Source organism: Rhinolophus ferrumequinum, chromosome 25 (genome assembly GCF_004115265.2).
Source record: "Rhinolophus ferrumequinum isolate MPI-CBG mRhiFer1 chromosome 25, mRhiFer1_v1.p, whole genome shotgun sequence".
Taxonomy (NCBI): Eukaryota; Metazoa; Chordata; class Mammalia; order Chiroptera; family Rhinolophidae; genus Rhinolophus; species Rhinolophus ferrumequinum.
In genome coordinates, this window is record NC_046308.1 from 4927238 (window position 1) to 4955125 (window position 27888).

Consider the following 27888-nt stretch of genomic DNA (forward strand, 5'->3'; position numbering starts at 1 on the left):
TACTCATGACAAGAGAAATTCTGAGATGTCCTAAATTATATTACAGCAGGCTGAAGGGTGAAAAAGACAAGGGTAATTAACCAGTTAATAGCTGTGGGTCAGCTAACCAGACTGCTCACATTCCTGAATGTATGTTGGACCTTTGAATCAACTTCCAGGTGGCTATCTAGAAAGAAAACAGTGGACCAGCAGAGGCCACTGCATCCTGCTTGTGCATGAACGTTCAGGACTGTTGCCTAAAACCAATCAAATAGTAAATATTTTCTCCTTACAGACTGTGCACCTATCCCAGAACTGACCCCTACTTCTCTTCCCCCGCCCCCCAACAATAGCCAAAGTAAACTCTCTCAAAGCAACTTACATCTCTAAAAGAGCCCATCAGCTCCAGGATGGTGGATGTTTTCATCTTCTCCAGCTAGCCTAGTTCTGGTGGTTTAGACTGTGTCTCAGGAGCTGGTCCTTTGCAGGGTAGCATATGGGTCAATAAACCCTTTTGTGAAGAAAAGCTTTCAGTTGTGAAGGTTTTTAATACAATGGGAAAGAATGAACTACTATTGTTGCTGCTGCTACACAGAATAACATAGATGAATCTCATAATGTTGAATAATTAATTCAGACTCTAGAGTATATGCTATATTAGTCCATTTATAGAGTTAAAAACCAGGTAAAATTAATAAGCTATGATGATAAAGGTCAGAACGGTGGTAACCATGGGGAGAGTATGCTCTAGGCAAGGGCACAAGGTAGTCTTCTGGGGCCCTAGAATGTTCTATAGTTTGATAAGGATTATTATACAGCTGTATAAATATGTAAAAAGTAACCACTGGTCAATCATACCTACACCACCAGCATTCATCTAAAAAGAACCTGTCGGTTACCCCAACCACCTCTGTAAGCTTAGTTGGCTACTTCCATCTGGATAGATGTGATCACCAAAATTAGTTTTACTCTCTTATTCAAAAATGTGTCAAAAACTATCCAAGGGAAGGACCCAAAATGTTTACAATAAACATACCTCCCAAATCTGTGCACCCTAAAGAAGCAGTAGAAAGAAGACTGAATAGGCTACGTCTTGTCAGGCCAGGTTTTCTATCCGTAGGAGGTGAAAGGAGAGCACCCTACTAATAAAATTCTCTCCAAGTAATCAAAGGAATGAAAATTTAGCCACCTCATTCAAAGCAAGAGATGACAAAAGAAACGTGCATGAGTCATGAACATGAATTGTAGTGCCTTTACTTCTGTAGTGTCGCTAACTTCCCCTTTTTTCTAGGGGTAACGAGGTGCTGTCATACGTTCACGTCATCATGAGACATTCAAGGGAAGAATTTTACCCTGAAAACGAGAAGTCAAAATTCACAGAACTCATACGTATTTATTAAGAACCTAATGGACAAAATGACGAGTTAGACAATCAACAAAGAAGCCAACAAAGATAACTTTGGATGTATCGTGAAGGAAGGAAATGTTAATGTCATAACAAGTGACTAGGGGTGATTGTGGTTGGGCTGGTTGGGGAAGGCTGGTGATAGAAAGGGAGTGACAGGCCCTGAGGCTGGAAAGGCAGGGGGACTGGATCATGCAGGGCCTTCTAAGCCTGGTAGAATGGTCAGGTAGCACCGAGCTGTACCTGAGTGAGATCCAGCTTCTAAGCACAGCACTTTTAAAAATGGGACCCTCCAGAGGGGGCACCTTTTTGTAGCAGATCTACCAACAGGGGAGCCTTCTTTTAATTTACCTTCCTCGGAGGTACCCCTTTCTGATTTGAACAAAGGGGCCAGTGTGCCTCAGTTGGCAACTTGGGATCCACGCTCAATGCAATGGGAAGCCAATGAAAAGCGTAAGGCCAGACATTGACGAGATCTGGCTTATGTTTTAAGAATATACTTCAGCAACAGTATGGAGAATGGCTGTACGGAGACAACAGTGGAATAATTTAAAAAATGATCAAGGCTAACAAAAAATGTAATAAATGTAAGAAGTATCCTGGCTAATTGTATATTTGAACTTCAAATGAAGTTATCTTAAAATGAATTCAAACATATTTAGGTTTCAAAAAAATCACTTCTCTGGCATACCAAAAGCTAACCGTTTACCTATCAGAACTTTATTCTGAACAATGAAACCAGTGTTCAGATGGGGACAGAACTCCGTTTTAGCTTAGCTTTTGTTAAACAGGAAGGCTCCTTTCCATCTGTTACATTGCAGTGCCACCCCTTGACCCTTCTGTTCCTTGCACATTTATGCCCAAAAATACAATTACGGGCTCTACTTGCGACGTCAGCCTATAATGAGTTTTCTTAAGGTTCAATCACATAAATACCAAAGAAATACAAACCTAAGTTGTGGTATACCATTTTCACCTAGAGAATGAGCAGAAAGTTTTTAAAAGTCAGATCACTCAGAGTTGGGGAGGAGGCAGTCAAGCAGACATCCGGCTGTGGCTGGTAGGAGAGGGCATTTGTGAAAACCTTTCGAAATGCATGCAGTTTGGCAATTTGTTTCTAGAGCCTCTCAACTGTTTTTCATTCCCTTTGATCTGGTAAATCTGTTGGTGAGAGTGATCTTAAGGAAATAATTCCAAATGTGGAAAAAGCTTTGTGAAATATATTGGTGTAGTCTGAATGTCCGGAAGAGAGCAAGTGCATGAGGTTAAACCTCCTGCAACCAGAAGGCTTTACAAATGAGGGAGTTCAGGCTCTGGGAAGTTCTGTAACTCGTCCAGGAGCACAGTTTGTGATGGAACCAGAATTCAAATCCAGACTTTTACTCCCAAACCTATGTTTTTAATTACGATGCTACACTGAGTTCTTAGTATAGAAACAATATTTTCTCAACTAGCAAAACAAAGGCAAACTAATTCGAGTGTCATGACGTTATTCACAAGTATAGCAGATTAGGAAGGCAGGGTAAGAGGTGTGCTTGGTGCTCTGTGTGCCTGGCTGGTAGCGTCCGCTGACTCTGTGACATCCTGCCCTTCTAAGCCATCCTCCCAGCTGGGGGCTTACAGCCTGCACACTGCATGTCCCACACTCCTGGCTATATGGCTTCCTGCTTGATTGTCATTTCTTAGCACTGGCACGAGAATTAGAGATTGGAGCAAGCGAAGAGCTACTTCTCTTTTGGTGGTGGCTTGGCAGTGGCCTCGAAAGATGCCCAAGGGACCCTTTGGGCAGCACCGGTGGGAGGAGACTTACCCTTTGGAAGAGTGGCACAGGGGGGTCTGGGGGCTCCAGCAGGAGCAGTGGCCAGATCTTCCCCCTTTGTCTCCCTGGTGGGCCCCCTCCTCTCCCTTTTGCCTTTCAGTTGTTTTAACACCTTTGTAACCAATTCCTGGCATTTAATCCATCGCTGCTTGAAATACCTAGAGTGTTTTCTATTGTTCTGGCTGGCCATCGACCGACACACTCAGCAGCAAAAATTACACACGTTTACTAGAATAACACTAAAAAGATTGATGTATTTTTTTGTTTGTTTTTTAAGGAGGGCGCAGCTCACAGTAGCCCATGTGGGGACTGAACTGGCAACCTTGGTGTTATCAGCACTGTGTTTTAACCAACTGAGCTAACTGGCCACCCTAAAAGATCAATATTCTTATTTATACATGTGGATGAAATAGGCTATATAAGTAGTTCCTTTTCTTATGGGGTGAGCAAAATACTTCTGCATTTTGTTTCTTTCATACAAGGTGTAAAAAACTGATAGTCTCTGTGAGTTACAGTAAAGTACGAAGAGAAGATTTATTAATTCAGGATATGAGTTCTTTATGGGACAATCAGGCTACCAAGTGTCTTAGTTATCACTTCAGGTAACATCTGATAATAGTTATAACACAGACCGCACAATTTTAAAACTGTAATAAATATGGTCAGTTAATAGCAGACTCCAAACTTCCTCTTTCTCTTCCTGAAAAAGGCTTGATGATTTACTATGATCCATTAAGAAACATCTAAATGGGAAGAAACACAGAAGTATTATGAGTGTCATTTAGCTTTTTAAACAGAAAATGCTCAGATAAACTATAGAACTTAAGACGTAACTGTATTGCTAAAAACGTACACATAAAATTATTTGGCATTTTAGACAGTTATGACTGGAGAAAAACATATATATATACACACATATATATATGTATATATATATATACACACATATATATGTTTTTCAAAAAATGTGTATTTTTGAAAAACATATTTTAAGGTCACAAATTCATCTCCTGAATCAATATTCCCCCTTTTAGAAAAAAGCAATTTTATGCTATTGAGCACAACAGATTGGAAGTGAACATTGGAAGTTATTAATTAATGAAAATTAACAAAATGGAGGTTTATTTTAATATTCCTTTTCTGGACCAAAGTTAGGGAAAAAAACCCACTATACTTAAACGTTTACTAAAGCCACGATCCAAGTAAAAATATTTTACATGTACATTTTATATATGAAAGGATATATATCAAAATATTAACAGTGATTCTCTGGTAGTGAGATTTCAAGAGATTAGTTTTCTTTTTTTTTTTTTTTGCTCTTGCAAATTTCTCTTTTTTCTATAGTGAACATGGATATCTTCGGTAACTACAACAGGTGAAGTAAAAACAATTAAAACCCGAGCACAGCATTAATCAATGCCTTTTGGATTTCTGTTTTTCACCTGCTTCAGTATGAAAAACAAGATTTTATGAGGAATCATCATGCTTGGAAAGCACCTGGGAGACCAGGTGGTCCAGGTGGGAAAACGAAACTCCTGCACAGCGTCAGCGACTGGCCTGAGGCCACGCAGCCGCTGAGTACAGAGCTGAGAGGAGAGCCACGGCCTCTACAAAAAATAAAATATAGAACTACACGCAGCCATATGGAACAATACATTTATCTCCAGAACTTGGCTCAATTTCAAGACCCAAAAGTATAAATGGCGAAACCCAGTAACAGTGGACCAGCTTTACCTTCAGAATTTCACAGGGAGTGGCGTCTGGTGGCACTGGTTTTCCACAATGCTTTGAATATTCAGTTATAAAGACTGAAGCTTCATCTAAACTATGGAATCAGAAGAAAACGGGCATGAGAAAGCTTTTCTGAGTTCGCTATCTTGACTTGATTGTAGTCATGTCATCACAGGTGCATATTCGTGCCAAAATTTATCAGATTACTTACTTGAAACGTGCAGTTTATTCTATATATACATATATATGTGTGTGTATGTGTATATCTTCAAAAGATAACACTTGTTCACAAATGATGGTATGTAATTATGGTTGGATCACAAGTGACAAAGAAGCAAAAAGAGATCCACGGTGGGGTAATGGACAAGTGATACCTCTCAAGTGATCAGCCCAGTCAGACCTAACGCAGGGATGGATCCAGTAAATATTTCAGTCCTGGTTGAGTTTCCCTTTCTTCAGGGTCAGCCTATTTCTTCCTTCTCCCTTTGACTTCCCACATCCGCTCTTAATCCTAAACCAAGGAGCTTACTGTTTCTAAACTTGTGAGTACTGAAAAATTAGATAACGAAGCTTAGCAAAAGTTATGTTACATAAAGGCATCAATTCTCTGAGCAAGTGTCTGAGGAATGACGTTGTAAGTCAGGGTTTTAGAACAGGCCTGTGAGATACCTATTTGGGGGGTTCAGACAGCTTAATTGTTTAATTCCAAGTTCATGTTCCAAGGGATTGGGTTACAAAACAACTAATGCTACAGCTTCACATTTGGAGCTTTTAATTGCAAACAAACAGCTCTACTATTGACATTTTCCTCCAAAATAATGATAAATTTCAAGGAAATTCAACAGTTTTCTTTTTTCATGCATTTACCTTGATTCATTCGCCAAATACTTCACTAGGTCAGTGACGTTGCTGGCATTCATCATGTGTAATTTCAATGCTTGAAAGTATTTTGTCTTTGCCAAAATCCCAAACTCCTTCTTATTTATGATATTATTCAGAATCAGATTTCTAACCTAGAGAATGACAGGTAGCGTCATATTAAAAATGTGTTCAGTGCCCAGTCCTTTCAATACCACAGTGTTTCTGACAGTTAGGAGTTAGATTATTATTGCATTGTGTCCTACCCTTTTTTTTTTTTTTTAAATTTTATTGGGGAATATTGGGGAATGGTGTGTTTCTTTAGGGCCCATCAGCTCTAAGTCGTTGTCTTTCAATCTAGTTGTGGAGGGCGCAGCTCAGCTCCAACTCCAGTCGCCGTTTTCAATCTTTAGTTGCAGGGGGGCGCAGCCCACCATCCCATGCAGGAATTGAACCAGCAACCTTGTTTTTGAGAGCTTCTGCTCTAACCAACTGAGCCATCTGGCTGCCCCTCTGGAAGCTCAGCGGCAGCTTCTTGTCTTCAATCTAGATGTGGAGGGTGCAGCTCACTGGCCCATGTGGGAATCGAACCCGCAACCCTGCTGTTCAGAGCTCGCGCTCTAACCAACTGAGCTATCTGGCCTCCCCGCTGGCCTCCTTTTTGAGGGGGTGGCTGGGGGAAAGGGAACTGCTTTGGCCCATTTCAGTACTGTATCCAGTAAATAGATAAAAAGTAATTGTCGTTAAGCACTCTGGGACTTTTTATGAGCATAGCAATAAACAAGATAGCCAGGGACCCTGTCTTTTGAAAAACTTACTGAGGTTTTAATAAAATAATTGTATATATTAACAAACAGACTGAGATGGTAGTTTTCAGCCTAATTTTGGTTTGGGGAAAATTATTACCTCTAATATGTAGTATTTCGTAGAGAAAGGATATGAAATTTTCTCTTACTTGATGTGAAAACCCGGTCAACTGGCCAGTATTCATATGCTCTTCTAATTGTTGTAAAATGATCTGAGGATCGCATGAGCTCAAAAAATTCTAGAGAAAAAAAATCAAAACATAATTTATGGAAAAGTATAATTACTACTGATGTCTGTCAAATCTGGAAGGCTTTCGTATTTAAATTTGAAATATTTTAAAGAATTTCTAATGTAGGAAAAAAACGCCTCTGGCAACAAAAAATTATTAAAATAAGAAAAAAACATTTTACAAATACCCATTCCAAAGAGCTGTTTAACAAGCATTTTGTCATTCTAAGTGCCAAAAGAAATCTATTTAAATACTAAAACTCTGAAAAGCATCAACGGATGAGTTTATGAATAGTCAAAAATGAACAAAATGAAAGGCAAGTACAGATGGCTTTGAAAAAATGAAATGAATAGAACAAATAAATACAAAATATGCACCCTCTTCTATATAGATCTCTACCTACTGGCTTATCTACCTTTGGAGAAACAATGCTAAAACATTCCCAAATGCTTTGAACAAGTAGATTCCGTATTATAAAGGGAATGAGAGTTATTTTTAAAAGTTCTGTTCTCAAAATGTTTGTGGCTCATTTGTTAGACACGCAAAACCTGACTCTCCCCTCTCCGACGTGTCCTACCTCTAGTCACTAAGTTAAGCTAACTTCCTCTTAGTCTTCTCCATCTAGTTCATTTTCATTGCTCCCACCCTACTCTGGGGACTGGCCCCTCAAGCTTTCCTTATCTGCCCACAGGTGGTTGTGTATTGATCAGGTGAGATAAAATCCTATTCAAATGCAACAGCTTCCCAAGAATTTACCTTCTTGACACGTCTCCCCTGCAGTCAAGCCCACGTGGATTATTCCTTCTAAAGTACTCCCTGATTTTTACACTTTACTCTTCCAGGAAAATTGTTTCCCACTGACAGAATAAGGTCCAAATCCCTGTGAAGGCATCTCTCAGAATAGCCTCAACCTACCTTTCAGTCTTACCTCCCACTAAACCCCCACACAAACCTTCTGCCGCACCCACTGCTGTATCCCTCCTTTATAGGTTTGGTGAAAAGAAAATGCAATCTTTTGCAAGGGACATGCACTCTTCGACCTTTTTCCATCTTTTTGGCAGCTCCAGCGGAGTAATTTCCAAGATACCTTAATGTGCTGGCGTCTTTGTTCTGAGTGGGGCATGAGCATGAGACAGGCTAATGCAAAAGCCGGGAGCTCTAACTGGACATACTGCCTGGCAACGCCAACCATGTCGAGATCATCTGACACCGGACATCTTCAAGAGAGCACATTAGTTAGTGAATAACCTGGCAGGTTCACTAGACGATATGGGCCTTTCTGGTTTTCCACAGTTGGTACTGGCCTATGCTTTTAATAATTTTAAACATTAAAATACTGGTGCAGAACATATGCTTAGTAATGAGTAACTTGAGTCTTTTTTGGCATTCTTCCTGGAATAAAAGAATCTATCTACAGGAATATAAACTACTAGTTGATGCTGATTATGTCTGAAAGTCTGCACATGCCTAAAGACCAATTCTCAGACGACTCAAAAATCTATGAGACCATATTGTATGAGTTAGGGTAGTCACAAAAGGCACTCCATACTTCTATTAAAATTGGGTACTAATTTTAGAGACTAATTACTGAATATCATCAGTTCATTACTTGTACCTCACATAAAAAGAAGACATAATAAAAACGAGATATTTTATTTTAGAAACAAGTGGTATGCTTACCTTCCCAAGAAAAAGGAATTATTCATAAAAAATGTTTATTAGAAAGGAATTTATATGCCACAAATTTGATTTTTTCAGTAGGAAAACAAATATTTTACTTACTCTAGAATAGCAATGAGGCTCTCACAACAATCTGATAACTGACTGGGGCTTAAAGGACAAGAGGCTGAAAAGAAAAAAACAACAAAATTACACATACGCACACAACTATAAGATGCTACTGTCAATGTTTCAGAGGAGAGAAAAATACCTGAAAGAAGTGGTATCTGAACCACACGCTGCCAGGCTTTGCTGAAGTAGGGAACCTGCGGAAACAGGCGTATTAAAGAATTCATGCAGGGGAAATCACAAACTCTATTTTACAGTCACAAAACTATACACTTAAAGCTTACACACGGGATGCTAAAAACATGAATTGATATCTCCCTGTTTGAGATGATAAAATTCTAGAATAATTTCCTCCAGAATTATATACTTCAGGATATTACTATACAATTCCGGCTGATTCATTATTGTTTCATTTAGAAAAAAACGTGTCAGAACCCAACTCGGAAAACAAGATTTATATTAAGTCTATTATGTGTCAGATGTTGTGCTAGGGACACAGGAAGGGGACAAGGAAGCAAGATAAAGGATTTCAAAAAATGAATAAGGAAACAACATAAATTTCCATCAGTAGGGGAGTGTTAAATAAGTTATGGTACATTTTACTCCATATTATGGAGAATAATTACGTTAAAAATTAAGTGAACCTCAAAAGGCTAAACATGGTTATTGCAAGACCCAATAATTCCACTTCTAGGTATACACTCAGAAACAAAAACATATGTCTACACAAAAGCCTGTACACAAACGTTCATAGCAGAATTACTCATGACCAAAAAAGTGGAAACAATTCACATGTCCATCAACTGATGAATGAACAAAATGTGGTCCATCCACACAACAGAACATTAATCAGCCATGAAAAGGAATGAAGCACTGACACACTCGCTACAACATGGATGAACCTTGAAAACATTATGGTGAGTGAAAGACGCAAGATGCAAAATGCCACGTATCATATGATTCCATTGATATAAAATGTTCAGAATAGACAACTTCATAGAGACACGAAGTAAATTAGTGGTTGTCAGGGAAGTGGAGGGGGGACTGGAGAGAGGGAAGGACAGAGGGGAATGACTGCTAATGGATATGGGGTTTCTTTCAGGAAAATGTTCTGGAATTAGATAGTGGTGATGTTTGCACAGCTTTCTGAATATAGCACAAACCACTGAACTGTACACTTTAAATGGGTGAATTTTATGTGTGATTTACATCTTAATTTAAAAAGATGACAGATCTATATTTGCTAATATGAAACAATCTCCAGACACCATTAAATTACATATTTCTATATTAATAATCATTATGTGGGTGCACAACTTGTGAAATTTAGAAAAGATAAATAAGGTGTGGTCTCTGACTTTAAAGATCTTCAAAGTCCAAGAGAGCCAGTGTAATTAAGATATATTGTGCTATCGCCTGAAACTAACAAAATAATACTAAATGTCAATTGTAATTGAAAAAAATAATTTTAAAAAAGATAAATTATGCTACGACAAGCATTATAGTAGAGTCAGTGTTTTTAGAGCCTAAATGAAGGCGTGACGCATGAGGCCTGGAGAACAAGGGAAAATGTTGTCTTGGAGGAGGTGACGTCTGAACTGAGTATTCTGAGTGTGGGTACCACTTTCACGTAACGTCATCCTACAGCAGATCCGTTCTGGTCTTCACTAGGGAGCTGATTACTAACCACTGTACCCAGCAGTCACAAGGCCAACAAGTATAAAGATTAAATTCTATAAATCTCATTGTGAAAAAATTACATACCTGCCATAAAGAATGGATACTAGAAATGGCTGTTAAAACTTTCCTGAGGTAAGGAATCTGTGAAAAAATAAAATAAAAACATTCTGGAGATCACCAAAATGGAAAATGTCAACATGAAACATCGGATTCTTTCCAAAGGAACACCAGTATAATTTATCTTCCATGAGAACTGCCAGAGACGTTCACTTACAAATTCACAAATATAAAAAGGGACCAAGAACCTTCCACTTGTTTCCTGTGAAATTTATGTCATTTTTGAGTTTGCACTTTCTCTGGCCTAATACCACATTCTTTAAGTTTGGCCTGAACCCCATGAGAGTGAATGTTTTCAGCTTACATCTGTTCAATAACAAGCATTGATGCAAAATGTTTAGGCGATGCTGTACAAAAGCTTTAAAAAACACTGTAGTCTAGGGTATCGAGTCTTACCATATTGAAGCCAAGAAGCTTTTGCAAGAGTCCATTCCACAGCTGCAGGTCATGGATTTTGTATTCCAAACAAAGCTCCGTCACCAATCTTACCGCCTAAATAGAAAAAAAAAAAAAAAAAAATCATATTGTTTCAAAGCACCAGGAAATCAAACCACTTTTGGGAAAAGTAGGCCCGCTGAATACAGAATAAGCTTATATAATCTAATTGTGTTTATTGCTTAAATTCAATGAAGGCTCCTCCTTCCTAATGAAAGAAAAAAAAAGATTAAGATTACTCTTTTTCTTTCTTGCTGTTATGGACTCAACTCAGACCGTTCCCCTTTTTTTTTCCTATCCAAGAACATTGTACCTGTGGGCCCCAGACCCATCCCACCCAGGGCTCCAGCCGCTTGAGACTAAATTCCCATAAGCCTCTGAGAGGAAGAGTAACAAGACCCCTCCCTGCACAGGGACAGTCTCTTCTCTTGTCCAGATGAGGACAGGCAGGCCTTGGAAAGGATTATAAGTGCTCTCTCTTCTATATAGGGATGGCCTTAGGCCTTTGACTTTAACAAAGAGAGGTAAGCGGACTTCCTAGTTGTCTTGTCACCTGCGAGGATAGGAAAGAAGAAAAGGTCTCAGAGCGGTAGACCTGTTCAGGAATAGAGTTTCTCTGGTTTTGTCTCTCAGGAATTGGAGTGAACATAATGGCATCTGAGAAGATGGCAGCCCCCACCATCAGATGGCTCAGTGTACATACCATAGATTCGTGGCTGTGGTTTTTCCAGAGACCCTTAATCATTCCTTCTTTAGGACTGTTGCAAAATAATTCGTATGTGATGGGGATATTCAAAGTCTCAAATGATGCCAGAAAAGTTATACATTTCAAATATGCTCTGGAAAACAGGGGCATTTATGGGAATCATTCTCAAGGCCACACTTAAAATAAAAGTTACCATACAGATATATTAGGCCTGTTTGTTTTTAAATGCCTATTTTAGGCTCTAAATATATTCACTGAATATAATATTAGAAAGAAATCAATTTGAACAAGATGAGGAAAACATTCAGTTTCTAAACATCTCAAAGGAACGAGGGAAACAAGATGTTTTCAAAGGCCAACTTCCTCTTTGCTGAAATGCCAAGGGCGTTCCAGGCAACAGCTCCATTTACACAGCTGTGCTAATGCACGCTTAAGACTGAAGGGCCTTCAAAGTTATACTTCCAAACAATTAACTGTTTCCTACTTCATACAATTTTTAAAAAAATTCTACTTACTTCACTTCTTCAATGGGTTTTTTGAAGAGAGATTCTATAGTTTCCTTGTCAGCCAAGTAGAGGAGACATTGAAGAGCTCGCATTCTGTGGGCAAAAGTTAGCTGACGCACACCTACCGTCTGTAAAAGCAAAAAAAATTTGGAGAGTTGCACGCTTGCAGATTGTAGTTGGGTATATGAGTTTTAACTTAGGCAACATAAGTTACATCATTTAAAAAAAATAATTAGTCAATCTGTGCCAAAGGAGTCAGTGGTTCTCAAGGTATGATCTATGGAACCCTGGGCAGGGTTCCTCAGACTTGTTCAGGAGACAATGGGTCAAGACAACTTTCCTAATAATACTAAGATGTTATTTGCCTTTTACATTGTGAAGCTATTTGCACTGATGGTGCAAAAGCAAAAGTGCTGGTTTGAATCAAGGCAGGAACACCCAACTATTGTAGCAGCCATGGTATTCTTCACAGCCACACGCCCGCAGTATTAGAAACAAATGATGATTTCCACGTAAGGTTCTTGATGAAGCAGTAAAAGTTAATTTCATTGAACCTCAACACATGGACACGTTCGTATGAATTCACATTTGAATACATATTAATGTTAATGACTTAAATGTAAATTAACATTATTATGTGTTCATTAATGCTCTATGTGACAAAACACATACTGCAGTATGATGGTTTTTTCAGGGAAAAGCACTTGTATGACTGTGTTTCGAGCTGAACCAGCCACTTTGCCTGGAACACCATTTTTACTCGAAAGAATGACGATCAGATTAACTGCTATGCAAGAAAAAAACGGCTACTTCCCCACCCCCACCCCCGCTATCAAGGACATACCATCTGCATCTCAGATTTTCCACCCTTTTCTTCCTTTTACCCATCTATCTGCACTCTTTCTTTCCCTCGGTTCCAACTGCTCAGAACATTTCTATACGCAAAAGTCTGTAGGCCAAAGAGGCCCTGTTGCCTTTAGGGGGAAGGAAAAGGGATCAGTCCAGCTAAAGTTTGTGGGGAGGGACACGGGCGGCATGACTGGCAGGTGAAGCCAGGTCACGCAAGGCCTGCAGGCCAGGGTGCAGACCTCCCTGTTTGGCCAGTTGGTTTGGCCCCTTGGTATGAGGAACGCTGACTAACCAGGGAGTTAGTAACTGTGAATGGAGATAACCCGTGGGAACTGTCAAGAGACGCACCATTCAGTTTGCTGAGCAGGATGTTACAGAAGCCAGCACCGAATGGAGGTTGGCAGATGTTACAAAGTAAGATAAACCTTGAATAAGCATCTAAGTGAGCATTATGTCAGTCATCTGCTAACATCGAGCATAGTAAATATATAGGAGAAAAACGTTAAGCTGAGATGCAAACATGAGTTTAGACTAAGTTTCTGTGGCTCACAGGTGTAGATGATGTTGCAAATATGAACAGCATTCTTGAACTATAATCAATCGGACGAGACAGAAGGAGATACAGGACTCTGGAAAAAAAAATTTTGTAATTACATTTGGATATTAATTTAGTGATAGATTACCAAAACAATACACCGTCTTTACTGTCCACAGAAAAAGTCATGAGACATAAGCCTGAAGGGTTATGGGTCAAGGATATTTTTGCTTTCCTCTTTATCTAAAGAAGATAATAAATACAATGAAATCTAGGTCTCAGTCTTCTCATCTATAAAATGGCTAGTCAATCTCTGATCATTTAAATTCTCTCTATTTAAAAAATTAATAAAAGCCACAGCTGCAAAGTACATTGAATACTACACATGGAAAATTCTGTTTCAGTTCACAGGACATTATCAGCGGCACATTTCAATCTCTAGACTCGGGGCTGACCAGCTCCCGCCTGAGAAGGGCAAGACAAATCAGGTGTATTGAAGGAGGGTGGCAAGGAGTTTCTGGTGGGAAAAGGCCAGAATTTACAAAATTGGCATGAAGTAGCCTTGTGGGATTTCTTTCTTGGGATTCTCTCTTTCTCTCGCTGAATTATTTCCCTCTAAGACGTTCCATGTGACTGGTTCAGTTAGACACTCCAGATGCATTAGCAAAAGGTGCCCCTGCCCTTAAAAGGCTCAGCAAGCACAAGGTGAAGTCCAGAGGAAAAGGGGTAATGGAGGGAGTGGTAGGCCAGCTTTGCCCAAATCAGGAAAACTTCTTTTCTTGGGTTTGTGTTTCTACACTCTCTCTCACTATGAGATCTCTAGGACCATATAGGGTGTAGGGCTTCACGAGTGACTTGACCTACTTTTGGTCTAGACCAGGAATGGCAAGAAGCTGGCATGTGTGTCACCACTCCCTATGCCTAAGCATCACTAATGGATCACCACAATCTTTTTGATTTGGGCCCAAATACAGTCTTCTCAAGAGAGCAAGACTTAGCACAATAAGATTTAGCACAACCAGATTTAGCACAATAGAAGAAACCAATGTGCCTTTCTTAGTCTTAGGTTGGAAGGGAAAAGAAATTCTGGTGACCCATGTGATCCAGCCCAGCTCACCAGGGTGAGAGAACATGACGGGGTCTGGGGCCAAGGTCTTAGCTGGTAAGAGTTTTCCTTTGCTTGAGGTGCATTTTCTGTTAAAAGTGTTCTAAGAGCTCTCAACAGTAGTCAGAACTCATTGAGGGTTCAGAAATTTGGAATCTTGGCTGTTTATTTATTCCACTGGAGATACTAACATACTCACAGCTGTATATATCAATGAACTGATGCTTCTTAGAGACTCTGACCCAAGTTATATCAAGAAAGTCTTCTCAAAATCAAACTCTGGCAAATTTATTGCTAAGATTCCTACTGGATGACAAGGTACGGACGAATGTAAGTAAAGGAAAAGTACCTTCGCAGTGCTTCATCTTCTTGAAGTTCAAATATTTGTGACGAGTTCTTTGAAAAAGTGGGGGGAAAAAAGTCAAAAACTGAAGAAAGTTTGTTGACTATATAAGCTTATGAAAATCTATTCGGTGAAAAACCCAAGATACAAAATTACATTTACATGCAAGAAATCACAGTGCAATTCATTACTTTATGAAAAGACCTTTGCTTAGAAAATGAGTTTACTACATTCATTCAGTCAACAAACATTTACTGAGCACTTATTATGTGCCAGGCATGATTCCAGTCACATGGGTTGCCTGAGTGAACAAAACAAATACTCCTGTCCTCCTGGAGGTACATTCATTAGGTAATTTTTAAAAGGAAAGGACACTATGAATATTAAATGAGTCGTTCCTTAGTTCATGATATATTTATTGCGACTTACAAAGTAGTGTGTTAGGTGTTATGTACAGACACACTTCCTGGCCTGAAGGAACTCGCAATTTAGTACTCCAAGTTTATGTATAAGTTAAAACATGCTCGTCTCTGAGTCAACCACAAATTCCATGTGGCCTACATATGCTTCTAACTCCTCTGTTTCCACTGAAGCACAGTCCTTGCTCTTGATAAATACTTACATACTTCTTAAATTGAATCCCAGTTTTGTGATACGAAAACTACTAACTAAAAACCTAATGTCATGTCAGTTATACCACTTGTTTACAAACAGATTTTTTTCCAGGATATCTGCCCAGGTGGATAGAGGAGTTATAGAATCTCCCTAATTAAAACTGAAAACTCAGAAGAAACTGCAAAAAATTCTGCATTTGGATTGCTGAATCCCATCACAAATTTAGATATTAATAGTATTAAAAAAACCCCAAAAAACTGGTACCCTGTTTCCCCGAAAGTAAGACCTAGCCGAACAATCAACTCTAGTGTCTTTTGATGCAAAAATTAATATAAGGCCCGGTATTATATTATATAAGACCTGGTCTTATATTACAGTAAAATAAGACCGGGTCTTATATTAATTTTTGCTCCAAAAGACGCATTAGAGCTGATTGTCCGGCTAGGTCTTATTTTAGGGGAAACACGGTATTATGCACCTCCTGATATGATACACTGAAAATACCACATTACCTATATAGTATTCTTGCCAAAAATACGGAACCTGAATCTATTGATAAGAAACATCAGCAAACCCACAACAAGACATTTTACAAACCATTAGCCTGCACCCTTCAAAAATGTCAATGTCTGTCAGTTAAAATAGATTCAAGTAAGAATCATCAATAGATGCTAAATCAGGGCATATGTGTGGTGGGGGAGGAGTTTGGAGAGAACCATAATATTATATTGTCTCACAGTATCTCTGCGAATAGATATAAAAGGAAACATACTATATATGTAATAGAGAAATGGACAACATTTGACTAACTGATCTAAATTTACCTCACCTATTAGGGCAGATAAGTCACCATGTGCCTCCAAATGTCATACCCTGAGAAGGACACCATATCATTTAGGTAGTATCCTGGCCAAAACTACATAATTCAAATCTTATAATGAGGAAACATTAGACAAACCCAAACGGAGGGGCAACTTATAAACTAACTGGCCTGTACTCTTCAAAAATGTCAATGTCATGAAAGACAAAGAAATGTCACAGAACTGTTCTAGATTAAAAGAGATTAGAGACATGACAAATAAATGTAATGCATAATCCTGGACGGATCCTGATCCCAGGGGAAAAAAACTGCTATAAAGAACATTATTGGGACAATTGGTTAAACTGTAACATGGACTACAGACTCAAGCCTATGTTTGTTTGTATAGTATCAATATTATGGCAATATTATTAAATTATCTGATTTTGATAATTATACTGTGGTTAAGTAAGAGAAAAGCCTTGCTCCTAGGAAATATAGACTTAACTATTAATGGGAAAGAGGCATAACATATGCCATTTACTCTCAAATGGTTCAGGAAAATATTATGAATATGTATTTTATAGGGAAAGTGATGAAACATGAGTGAAATTATGGCAAAATGTTAAACACTGATGAAGCTGGGTGAAGGATATACAGGAATTCTATTGCAATTTTTCTGTCTGCTTAAAACTGTTTCAAAATAAAAAGTTAATCCCATGAAACTGAGTCTAAGAATAGGCCACTTCTTTTATATAAGAATTCATCTGGAATCACCAATTAAAAGGTAAAATGGTTGCAAAACAATATTTAAACTAGAAGAAAAAGTAAACTACTTCATTAAAACTCATTAGATAAAAGTTCCTTCTTTTAGGATTCTGTGCTCCTACTTATATCAGTGCAGGACTACAGATAAAAACAGATCAAGTCAGAAAATGGACTTACTTCACCAGGTTTTGTGGATGGGCACAGCCATTGTTCCAACAACACATCCCAGACTTTTTCCAAATCGATTTCATTGATTTCGGCGATCTCTTTAGCTGCTGCATGAATATCTAAGATATTCAAGGTAAAGAATTAAAAAAAGAAACATCCACGTCTTCAATGTAAGATAACTGGGAATCAAAATGATAGTTCTTCTTGGACCAAAAGATAAAAAGGATTTTGTCCTCACCCGGATAATCTTTGCCCGCTGAATTCTGAATTCTTTGATTTATGCTAGGATGTTCATACAGGCTGATGATGAGATGTGCTGGTTTTCCTATCATTCTTAAATACTCTGCAGTGTTCAGCTTGTGGGCTATGAGCACCGCCTCTGTGCCCGATCGTCGGTACTGAATATGAAGCTTCTTCAACAAAGCCTCAGCTTTTTCCCGTGTTTCATCCTTTAAAAAATTTCAAGCAAAAAGAAAAACTTGTTTTCTAAATCTCAAGTGAGGCTAAGGATTCTTCTTTATCAATCAAGGGAGAGCCCTGTCTCAGTCACATCCTTAAGTAGCTACCAAAAGCTTCGTCTTCTTTCTCCATTTTAGGCATCCAACCCTTGAAAACCCTTGAAAAGGCCTATCCCCAGGGAAGGGGGAGAAGGTATGCTAGGCGAGCAGAATTTAAGTCAAAAAGAAAGAGGAGCCTTGAATCTTAGAGTTCAGACACACCTCAGATGGGATATTCTGTAGCCATCTCTCAGCTAAATACAAGCAGAATTTCAAACTGGACATCTTGAAGGAACCTAAAAAGATAAAGAAGAGATTTATAAGCAAATCTTAATCCTTTCAAGACAATGTAATTTAGTCAAATCAGCAAGTTTTGGTTTGTGGTTTTTTTGTTATTTTGTTTTTAATAAAAATGCATGCTCCTAGTAAAGAACAATTTAAACAGGACAGAAGGATACAAAGCAGGAGGTCCACAGAGGTCCCTTCTTCAGCTTCTACTATTCCCATTCCCTAGATTCTTATACTTGTCCAGTTTTGTGTGTGTGTGTGTCACGCACATGCGCACATATATTTTAAGCCAAATGGGATAAGATCATACACATAATAGTACAATTTGCTGTTCTCACTTAATATATCTTGGACAGCTTTCCAAATCAACTACATAGTATTCCATTCTATGAATATGTTCCATTTTTAAACCAGTTTCAGACCAATGAACATTAAAAAAGTTATTTTCAACTTTTGTTACAACCACAAACACGGCAATGAGTGCCTGTTTGTGTACTGGTTTGATTACTGAGAATACCTACGGATCCATTATTGGAAGTACTTCAGTCCAGATTCCCACTATCAAGGTGGAGAGTGCCCATATCCCTGCACCCTGAGCACACAGCAAGGGGTCTTGCTTACTTGGCTGGGGCCTTCTCCACACCCAGCAATGCCACAAGTGAAGAGACAGCGCAAAGACATGTTTAAACAATCATACTGCTTTCTCCTCAAAGATATAAAAGTACTTTTTTCACAAGTTCTAAACCCCACACAGACAACCATTTTAAGCCCAGTTAAAGGGAGAAGCCATACCTTCTGGGATTTCCTGGGCAAGACTGATGGCAATAGCGACAGCCCACTCCGGGTTAACTATGGATAACAAGTAGGATTCGATGGTTTGTGTGATCTTGGTTATTTCCTTGTTAATCAGTGCTGAGGATTTGGCGTGTGGTAACTTCAGGAGCTTTGGCTTCAGTTTTTTTTCAAAGACATGCTTGGCTGTAGATACGTACAGAGTGTCCAAAGAGAACTTCAAAGAAAGGAAAGGAAATGTTAAGGCTGATTGATAGGCTCACCTTTAAAGGTTTTATGTGAAAGCAGCATAAAATCCTTCTACCCAGTGTCTGAATTAATTACAGGATAAAGGTACGGCTTACAAAGCTTTCACTTGTTACCTTCATTAATTTAGAAATTAAGAGCAGTGTTGGGAAGGATTCTTCACTGAGTTCTGTAGCTAGAAAGGAAACAAGAATAGTGTGGTTGGCTTTAGAAGAAAATTTTGGCGATTCAGTAAAATTCCTAAGAAGTAAAGGAACTTACAGAGAATCTTCCAGAAATTCTGTGCCGTGCCAAAAAATATTAGGTGAAAAGGCAGTCTAGTTTGGGCAGCTGATGGCAAAGTTATTATGTGCTCCAACATATACTGATTTTCTAGGTCCACTGGAGGAGAAATTCTTTTGTATGACTTCAAATGTTTCAGAAGACTCAATGCCTATATTAAAATAAAAACTTTCCAATGAGATTAAACCAGTCCTAAGTATTTTAAAATCATCTAACTCTATACCTTCATAGCTTTCCATTTCGGAGACAATCTTATTTTCATAAAGATGATCAACACCTTTTGCAGTTTTACCTTTAATGTTATTGTTCTAAATCATAATTTATATGGTCATTAAAGAAATTATTCCAGGCGAAACCAACGGAATCCTGTTGTTGGGATGTTTTGTAAATGAGAGTTTGGCAGTTCCCTATGCTCTCTTCAAAGAGTTTGAGCGATATCTCAAAAATACTTGATTGCATTTGAAATACAGAGGTAGTAGACCTAAAATTAATACTCTATCCCTTATTTCACTTAAGTTTATATCTTACATATTTTTGGGCTTGTATAACCTTTGAATTAACCCATTTAAATTTTTAAAATCCAATTAAGAAGTTACTGAAAGTACTGAAATAGAAAAAAAATTAGTGAGTCCTGGACCTACCTACCAATGGTGGAATCAACTCTGGGTACCACATTTTTTTTTTTTTTTTTTTTGCCAGATGACAATTTTGTCTTAATTTTTCCAAATCAGTTCTTTAGTGACTTCATACTCTTGGACAGACTTAAATGCTTCAGTGGAGCAAATATTGGATTAAAATAAATGACAAAATATGGACAGCAAGAACGATCTCTTTACTTCTGTATCCCTTTTAAACAAAAGGAATCAGAATAAAATGGAGTTTAAAGGGAGCTCAAAGGACAGTCCAGAAAGACACTAGATAACAATTTTTTCAAAAGAGCCAACTAAAAACAAAGGTAATTTAAAAATCAATAATATACTTGTTATACCTGATTAATATTAATGTTGGTTATCTTTTCATCGGCTCTTTCTATAACTTTCAGGACAATTTCGATCATTTCATAGTCATAGGGATCCAACTGTATAAAAACAAAAATATACCAAAACTTGAGAAGATGTTGTCAGGCTGGTAGATGGTTTTATTCAGTTATGTTGATGAATACAAATTACAAATATAAAATCTCAGTGCACTACAATGTTAAATTAGATTATTCTTAAAAAACGAATATTTTCTCATCTGTACAAGTAGTTCTATTAGGATAAACATACATGCTTTAAAATGTCTCCAAGACTATTTTTTAAAAAAGCTGTACAAGGAGATATTATTTTAATAAAAAAAGTTGTTCCTATGGCACTAAAAACCTAGAAAGATAAACATCAAAATTTGGTAAGATTTTTAAATTAAAATTCAATTTCTTCCATTTATAATGGGAAAATTAGAATAAGAGGAAATTGACTTTTTCTTGGAAATGATGCAACTAAAAGTGTGGGCCTCCAAGCAAAAGTTTCTCAAAGGATTTCATTCTAGCTCTAACTATATACTAAGATGCAAGAATTAATTGGGTGGCATCTATAGAAGTTTATAAAAAGAAAGGAAGTATTCTCTTTGTTCTTTGTTTCTGATCACATACCATTATTCATTTTTAAAATGCCAACCAAAGTCACATGAATAACAACATTGAACAAAGTAGGAAAATGATCCCTATGGTACCTAGAAATTTTGAGCAAGTTATACATAATTTTTGGCTGAATTACGGGCAAAATATAAAACTAAATTACTTTTCGTAGTCTTATAAAATCTTACTACTTCCCCTTCCATCTACCTTCATTCCCCCACCAAACCAACCCTTGACCTAAAAGTTCCAATTCTCAGAAGCTCTCCTAAAAAAACAAAACAAAACAAAACAAAACCAAGACAGCAAATATGTATGCATGAAGATATTCATTGTAACAATTTATAATAACAAAATTTACAATTTAAGTGTTTATCGACAAAGGCCTGGTTAAATATAGGTTTCATCCATATAGGGGAATAATAAATATGCATCTGTCAAAAATGAAATAGATATGTGTTGACATGTAATAACAATATAGTAAGTGAAAAAAAGAGTAACAGGATAGTATATTTAGTCTAAGATAGTCACTAAACAATTAGCATTTTTATCTATGGGAGTGGGATTAAAAATTTTCACTTTCTGATTTATACCTTTCTCTCTAGTGTGATCTTTTTCAAAGAATGTGCTATTTTTTTAAAATCTGAAAAAAAGGCTATTTCTATTTTTAAAAAACAGATAGGAAAATTGCTGTCTCACACTACATTAAAAATATAGAAGTCTAAAATTACTTCAAAATGAAAAGTTTATAAAAAATTGTAGGCTTTCCATTTCCAATTTGTTCTTACATAGCTAATGAATGAAGGGGAGGAGGGAGGCTTGAAATGACCTGATAGGTTCATTTCACCATTCATCTACCTTATGCAGAATCCCACTAAGACTGATAACCAAATCTTTTGTGCTTGTCAGTAAGGGCACCATTTCCAGGGCTTTGGCCAGCAGTTTAGAATGCTGCTGCGTTGTGGACTCCGCACTCGCATCTCCCTGGCTGTGGCTGCCGTTCGTGTTGTGGAGCAGGGTTTCAACGAATAGCTGAAGAGCTGCATCACAGTTCAGCTGAAAGGTGCTAAAAGAGGTATTCAGTTACACTCCGATCTCCCCAAATGCAACAGTTTCCATACAAAATTTCTCACAGAAAACTGTGGTCTGTGTTCCCATCACTGAATCTAACCCTCCTGCTGTCCAGCCTAAGAATCAGATAGTTTACCTGTCAGCAGAGTTAACTATTGCCCTTAAAAAGTCAGATATTATTTATGCTCTTTCCGCCATCTTGGAGCCTGTGGAGACCTGCTGGCAATAGGACTCCTAAAACGATGGATACGTCTGGAAGGCTGTGTGGTCCCAGGCCATTTTTGCTGGAACCACGGGAAGCAAAGGCATTTATGCTGGAGATGAAACTGAATTCTATTTGAGCAAGAGATGTGCTTATGTGTAGAAGGTCAAGAATAACACATTGACTCCTGGTGGCAAACGGGACAAAACCAGAGTAATCTGGGGAAAGGTAATTCATGCTCATGGAAAACAGTGGTGTGGTTTGTGCCAAATCCGAAGCAGACTTCAGGCGAAGGCCAACGGATACAGAATCCGTGTAATGCTGTACTCCTCAAGGATTTAAACATATTGGAAAGTAAATAAAAGTATAGATTTGTAAAAAAAAAAAAAAAAAAAATCAGATACTATTCTTGGTGGGCATGTAAACAAACTGTCACAATACTGGGGAAAAATCTGTAACAAAATTGAAAATATTTATGTCCTTTAATAGAGCAATTCCACTTTCACACACTTCACAAAGTGGCCAAGATACATATACAAGGATATCCACTACAACAACTGTTTGTAATATTTAAAAATTGGAAATAACTCAATCATCCATCAATAAAGGGCTGGTTAAATATCTTATTCATACAAAGGAATACTACCGAGTTCAGCAGATACAAGAAGATGCTATATATCTGATACTGGAAGACACTGTTAAGTGAATGAAACATGCTCCAGAATGGTATGTAATGTATGATTCTGTTTTTGATACATTTTTTAAAATGCACATCAGTGCATGCAAAGGAAAAAAAACACACGAATAAAGTCCAAACACTTTTAACAGTGATTATCCCTGAGGGATGGGATAATGTGGGACTTTACTCTGTTCCATCTGAATTAGAAAAATAAACATTTAAAAACTAAGAATGAGGTAGTGTAGACAAAGACACAACTGAAATGCCTTTTTAAGCCCTACTAATAAGACAAAGGCAGTTTAATTTTTCTACAGAATAACTGAAATGTCAAGAAAAACTTTTAAGTATGACCATTTTAAAGTCATTCCCTGAAATTCTAAGGGTCATCTAAATTTAGTCCGCTGGACTGCATGAGACAAGTGTCACCATCATACAACCCATCAATGCCACATAAGCACAACAATTGTGAAATGAACTTGACATTATTATAGCTATTTATATTTTAGAAAAGGGGGTCAGTACTATAAAACACACAAAAACCTACCAGGAATTCGAATTACCAGAAAATCTACCAGAAATTTGAGAGACTGTATGTACCTCACTCTGGATTTGTAGCAGTCCAAACTGAAGAATGGTGTAGTTTTATTATTTCAAAGTGCAGTTAAGTCAGAGCTACTTAGAACTATGAGCAGTCAATAGGCCTGGGGTGACAGCCAGAATCATTACTCTACCCCCCACTATCCATACACAGGGAGCAAGAACTAGACACCTGCCTGGTAAGGAAATTTCTTAAGCAACCTCATTATCAATAACTCAGATTCCACGAATCTGTCACAAATTGGATGAGGGTTTCAGCACCCTTAGTATTTCAGAAGCAGTCACTTATTATTTCACCTGAGCAGGTCACCTACTATGGGTTTGTTTTCTCATATATAAATTAGCAATAATAAGCAAGAAAATTTGTAAAAATTAAATGAGATGATGGTATGAAAGCTCTTTGAAAGCAATAATGTGCCAGGAAATAGGTCATCATATTTATTAGATGGAAACATCTGAGATATGTCACAAATCATCTATTCCTACTCATCACAGTAAGCTGTATCTACAAATAACAATAGTCTTTAGTTTGATTTATTCACTTATCATATTTTAAATTCTCCCTAAATCATACTTTTCACTAATTTTTAATTTAAGATTACCTTGTCCCTACATTGATCTGATTTAGAAGTTTAATTGATCAGAACAATATTCCCAAACTTCCTTGATCATGGGAATCAGCTGAAGCTCCTATTTAGGATCAGATTCCTGGGCCTCAGACCAGACCTGTCGAATCAGAGCCACCAGAGAGGGGCCCTGGAATCTGTATTTTTAATCAAGTGCCCAAGGTGATGCTTATCATGAGGCAAGTTTGGGGAACATTAAACAGTGAACTAAAATGGTGATGTCGTCAGAGAATTTAATCTGGTTCTGGATTTATCATTCAGTTTGGGGGTGAGCAAAAGAAAACAGAGGTCTGTGGACCACAGGTAATAATCACAGCTGTTACTGTTTTGTGGTAAGGATGACCAGTTTGTTAAGCTAACAGAAAAAATACCATTAACGTTGAAAAGAACTACCTGCAATATTCCAGAATGAGGCTTGTGTCCATATCTATATTCTCCACAAGAGCTTTAATGAGGTCTTTCTTGGTAAGGAAATGTTGCCTGAAAACCGGCTGAAAAGAAATCTAGAAATAAAAAGAGCAAAACGAAAAGACCCACTAAATCAAAATGTATTAGAAGAAGGGCGCCATTGTAACTTGCCTTTTTACTACCCCTTTTTTATAGAGAAACATTTTTCTATAGCTCCTCCAACTTTTCTTTTTATCACACTATCCAACGCGACCATGATTCTGAGATTTCAGGTCTATCTGGCCGTGGGTCCAAAATCTGTCTCAGTCACACTAACCCTTGCCTGTTCATCAGTAAGTTTGGTTCTTAGTGACAACCAGTCACATTACTGCATAGGAATTAGGCTTTGAAACATACAGCACTTCTGCAGTGGTTACATTCCTGATAAGTCAATTATCTGCAAATGATATAAAATGTTTTATATTTATAGTGAAGAAAACAGGATTTTGTTTGTCTGTTTTTGCAAAGTGAAAAATAAGGGCCACTTACTTTTCCTTGGTAGGAGTTCTTAAAGCTTGGTACATACATTTTAATATTATCTTTAACCAAATAACAGCAGTACAAAAATATGAGACCAAAGGCTAGGCCTGAAATAGTGTAAATGTCAGTTGATGCTAGATATATTCCTATAAATGAGAAAGCTAAGTAGATGAAAATGTCAAGCATCTTTTAATTTCCTTAGAAATATAGAAAAAAGGAAATGAGGCAAAAGGCCCTTTATTTCTTTGAAGGCACTAACGTGTGTACTTAATATAACTAAAATTTATGAGTCAGTATATGTATCTCTATATATCTCCTCTCCCCAAAGGATAATGAGATATTTGTTTTATTAAATTTTCTAACTGGGTAGATGTAACACTTCACGGCGCTATGAAGAATACTCACACCAAGTTTAGTAAGACGAATACCCCACTGAGCATCAGTACTGAGTTCACGGAACTTAAGCTCCATTTCCGTTTCCTGATAGAGACTGGCCAATTGAGAGCCCACCAGAGATATTGCCTAAAAAATGAAAATGGAATTAAAATTCAATTGCAAATAGCATATGTTCTAACACCTTTTAAATGAAACCCAACAATAAAAAATCATGTTTCTTTGTGCTAACAGTGTGGAATGTTATATATTGCTTTGTACACAGTCAATATTTATACAATATTTAGGTCATTCAGCTTTTAGTATGATACCATAAATTTAGTCTGGCTTTTGTTCATAAGAAAAGGCCAACTGAGTTATCCCACAAGTAAAACCCCTACAAAAGACAAATTTTAAAACACACAACATCAAAGAGAAGTTTTGCATCTGTTAAACTTGTCCTACAAAAAAGAAATGGCTCATAGATCTAAGGTTTCAAATACACTAGAGGAAGTATAAGAAGTAAGGTTCTATAGCTGCATACAGATTTTAAGAAATAAAAAATACCGTAATTCTTTGGGTTGAGCAATGCTTATGCCTGCATATATATTCACCAGTGTGTCATTAGTCAAAGAAAAGCTGGTAGAAACCAAGTGAGTCAGTATGACATTTGTTCTGCTAAATCTTTAAGATACAGAGGCAAAGCCAACTTCCTTTGTTCCCCTAAATCTTTCATACTTCAAGAACTGACAGTATGCTTCCAGGTCATACCAAAACTTTGTCGTAATTCTGCCATGCTTTATCTATGAGCTTCCAGAGATTTTCAAACACTTCTTTGTGGGGTAAGAGGGTGCAGTAACCCAATGCCAAATCAAGGTCCACCAGGCGACAATTAAATACCTAAGGGAAGAAAGCATGAAGAGAAGCAAATTCTTTATAAATCAAAACAGAATTCAGTGTCTAAAGGCTTGTTGCTAAATTTAATTGCATTCTCTATGAAAGAACAGGGTTTCATGAAAAGTTATAGTAAACAGTTCCAATTTATTTGCTTAGTTTTAATGTCCTTTATAAGTATTATAAATTGACGAAGAGCACCTATAACCAGGTCTATATGCCACGGAACCCTTACCTTCTCTTCAGCCTAGCTCATCACTTTTCTTCAAATCCCCAACGCCCTTCTACCCCCCTCACTCTTACTTAACCTCCCTGAGATATCAGAAGTAACCAGAAGAGAGAGAGAAGAAAAAAAGCTTATCAAGAGCAAATACTCACCTTGTGCAACAGTGTTGTAGCATTTGCCCTGACGAATGTAACGGCCTTCTCTTTCAATACCGTAATAACTTGCCTTGATTTAACTAATGTGGTCTTTCCAAACAACTTTTAGAAAAGAACAAAAGACTCATTAGGTCTGCTTCTCTGCATCATTCTGAAAACTTTGCTTAAATATTCAGGAACTTCAAAAATTCATCATTAGAAGCAAAAAGTATTCGCATTTAATCTACAATGACAGAAAACTGGGGTTGGGGGAGAACTGACTGGGACAGGGCAGAAAAGGAACTTTTAAAAATATCTTGATTTTTAAATTAACCTGTACCTTTGAATCTGTGTCTTGAATGTGGTGTTGATGACAAGGTGAATACATTGGTTGATACACTTCAAACACGTACATTTTAATTTCAAAAGCTATACTTCAATAATTTTTTTTAAAAATTGGCATTTAGTAAATATCAACAGAGTAGTAGAAATAAATGTGATTCCCTCTGAGACCAGCTTCATAAACAAGTTATCAACAGGTAGTAAGTTTTTTAGAATCTGTTCAATAATGCTATCAGGTAATAATTATAATAATTTGGGTCACAAGGAAACAAACAGCTGATAGAGAGTTTTGACCTAATGTAGTCACTGGGCTCAGAGTAAAAAGACTTACCACTGCAACCTAAAAGCACAGGTAACTTATTTTACCTCCCTGAATTTGAGTTTCCTCATTTGCAAGTGGATATTCTCAAGGTTGTAAAGATTGAGTAGGAAACGTGTGCAAGTACTCTGGAATACCACCTGAGTGTCAGTAGATACTCAATAAATGTTTCTTCAATCTGACAAATTATCAATTTCCTTGCTACAGAGCCAAAGTGGAAAATGTGGACTCCAAATTCCTGTATTTGCCAGTGCTTTTGTATCTATATTCACCCAAAGTGAAAGTATTTGTTCTCGAAACCCTACCTTTTCACTCAAACTGACATTCATGAAGTTTGACACAGAGTACTGAAGACAGGTACCAAATGAACGAACTACGAATCTCAGGGCCAGCTCCCATTGGCTAGATTCTTGAAGGTTCTGAAGCATGGCGGAGATGGAATTTATACTGGGTAAAATAAGGCTGGATCCTGTGAAATGAAAGAAGTATTTTATTTGAGTAAAAGTATTTTAAAATTTAGATTTTTTTTTAAAAACAAAG

General features: G+C 37.5%; 1 protein-coding gene across 1 annotated transcript in view; it reads right to left on the reverse strand.

Moving 5' to 3' along the window:
- Positions 1-3744: 3744 nt before the first annotated feature.
- Positions 3745-27888, reverse strand: part of KNTC1 (kinetochore associated 1) — a 55762-nt gene continuing 31618 nt past the window's right edge. The window contains exons 39-64 of the mRNA XM_033097143.1: positions 27654-27817; positions 26706-26810; positions 26205-26333; positions 25467-25583; positions 24528-24637; positions 21818-22025; positions 20336-20425; positions 19327-19498; positions 19182-19240; positions 18820-19036; positions 17962-18035; positions 17481-17691; positions 17252-17361; positions 14899-14945; positions 13460-13538; positions 12070-12188; positions 11552-11687; positions 10810-10905; positions 10381-10437; positions 8759-8813; positions 8611-8674; positions 7916-8045; positions 6748-6837; positions 5802-5947; positions 4938-5028; positions 3745-3946 (exon numbers count right to left, since the gene is read on the reverse strand). Of these exons, the coding sequence (XP_032953034.1) occupies positions 3926-3946; positions 4938-5028; positions 5802-5947; positions 6748-6837; positions 7916-8045; positions 8611-8674; positions 8759-8813; positions 10381-10437; positions 10810-10905; positions 11552-11687; positions 12070-12188; positions 13460-13538; positions 14899-14945; positions 17252-17361; positions 17481-17691; positions 17962-18035; positions 18820-19036; positions 19182-19240; positions 19327-19498; positions 20336-20425; positions 21818-22025; positions 24528-24637; positions 25467-25583; positions 26205-26333; positions 26706-26810; positions 27654-27817 (2897 nt within the window). The 3' untranslated portion in view covers positions 3745-3925. The remainder of the gene's footprint in view (positions 3947-4937; positions 5029-5801; positions 5948-6747; positions 6838-7915; positions 8046-8610; positions 8675-8758; positions 8814-10380; positions 10438-10809; positions 10906-11551; positions 11688-12069; positions 12189-13459; positions 13539-14898; positions 14946-17251; positions 17362-17480; positions 17692-17961; positions 18036-18819; positions 19037-19181; positions 19241-19326; positions 19499-20335; positions 20426-21817; positions 22026-24527; positions 24638-25466; positions 25584-26204; positions 26334-26705; positions 26811-27653; positions 27818-27888) is intronic.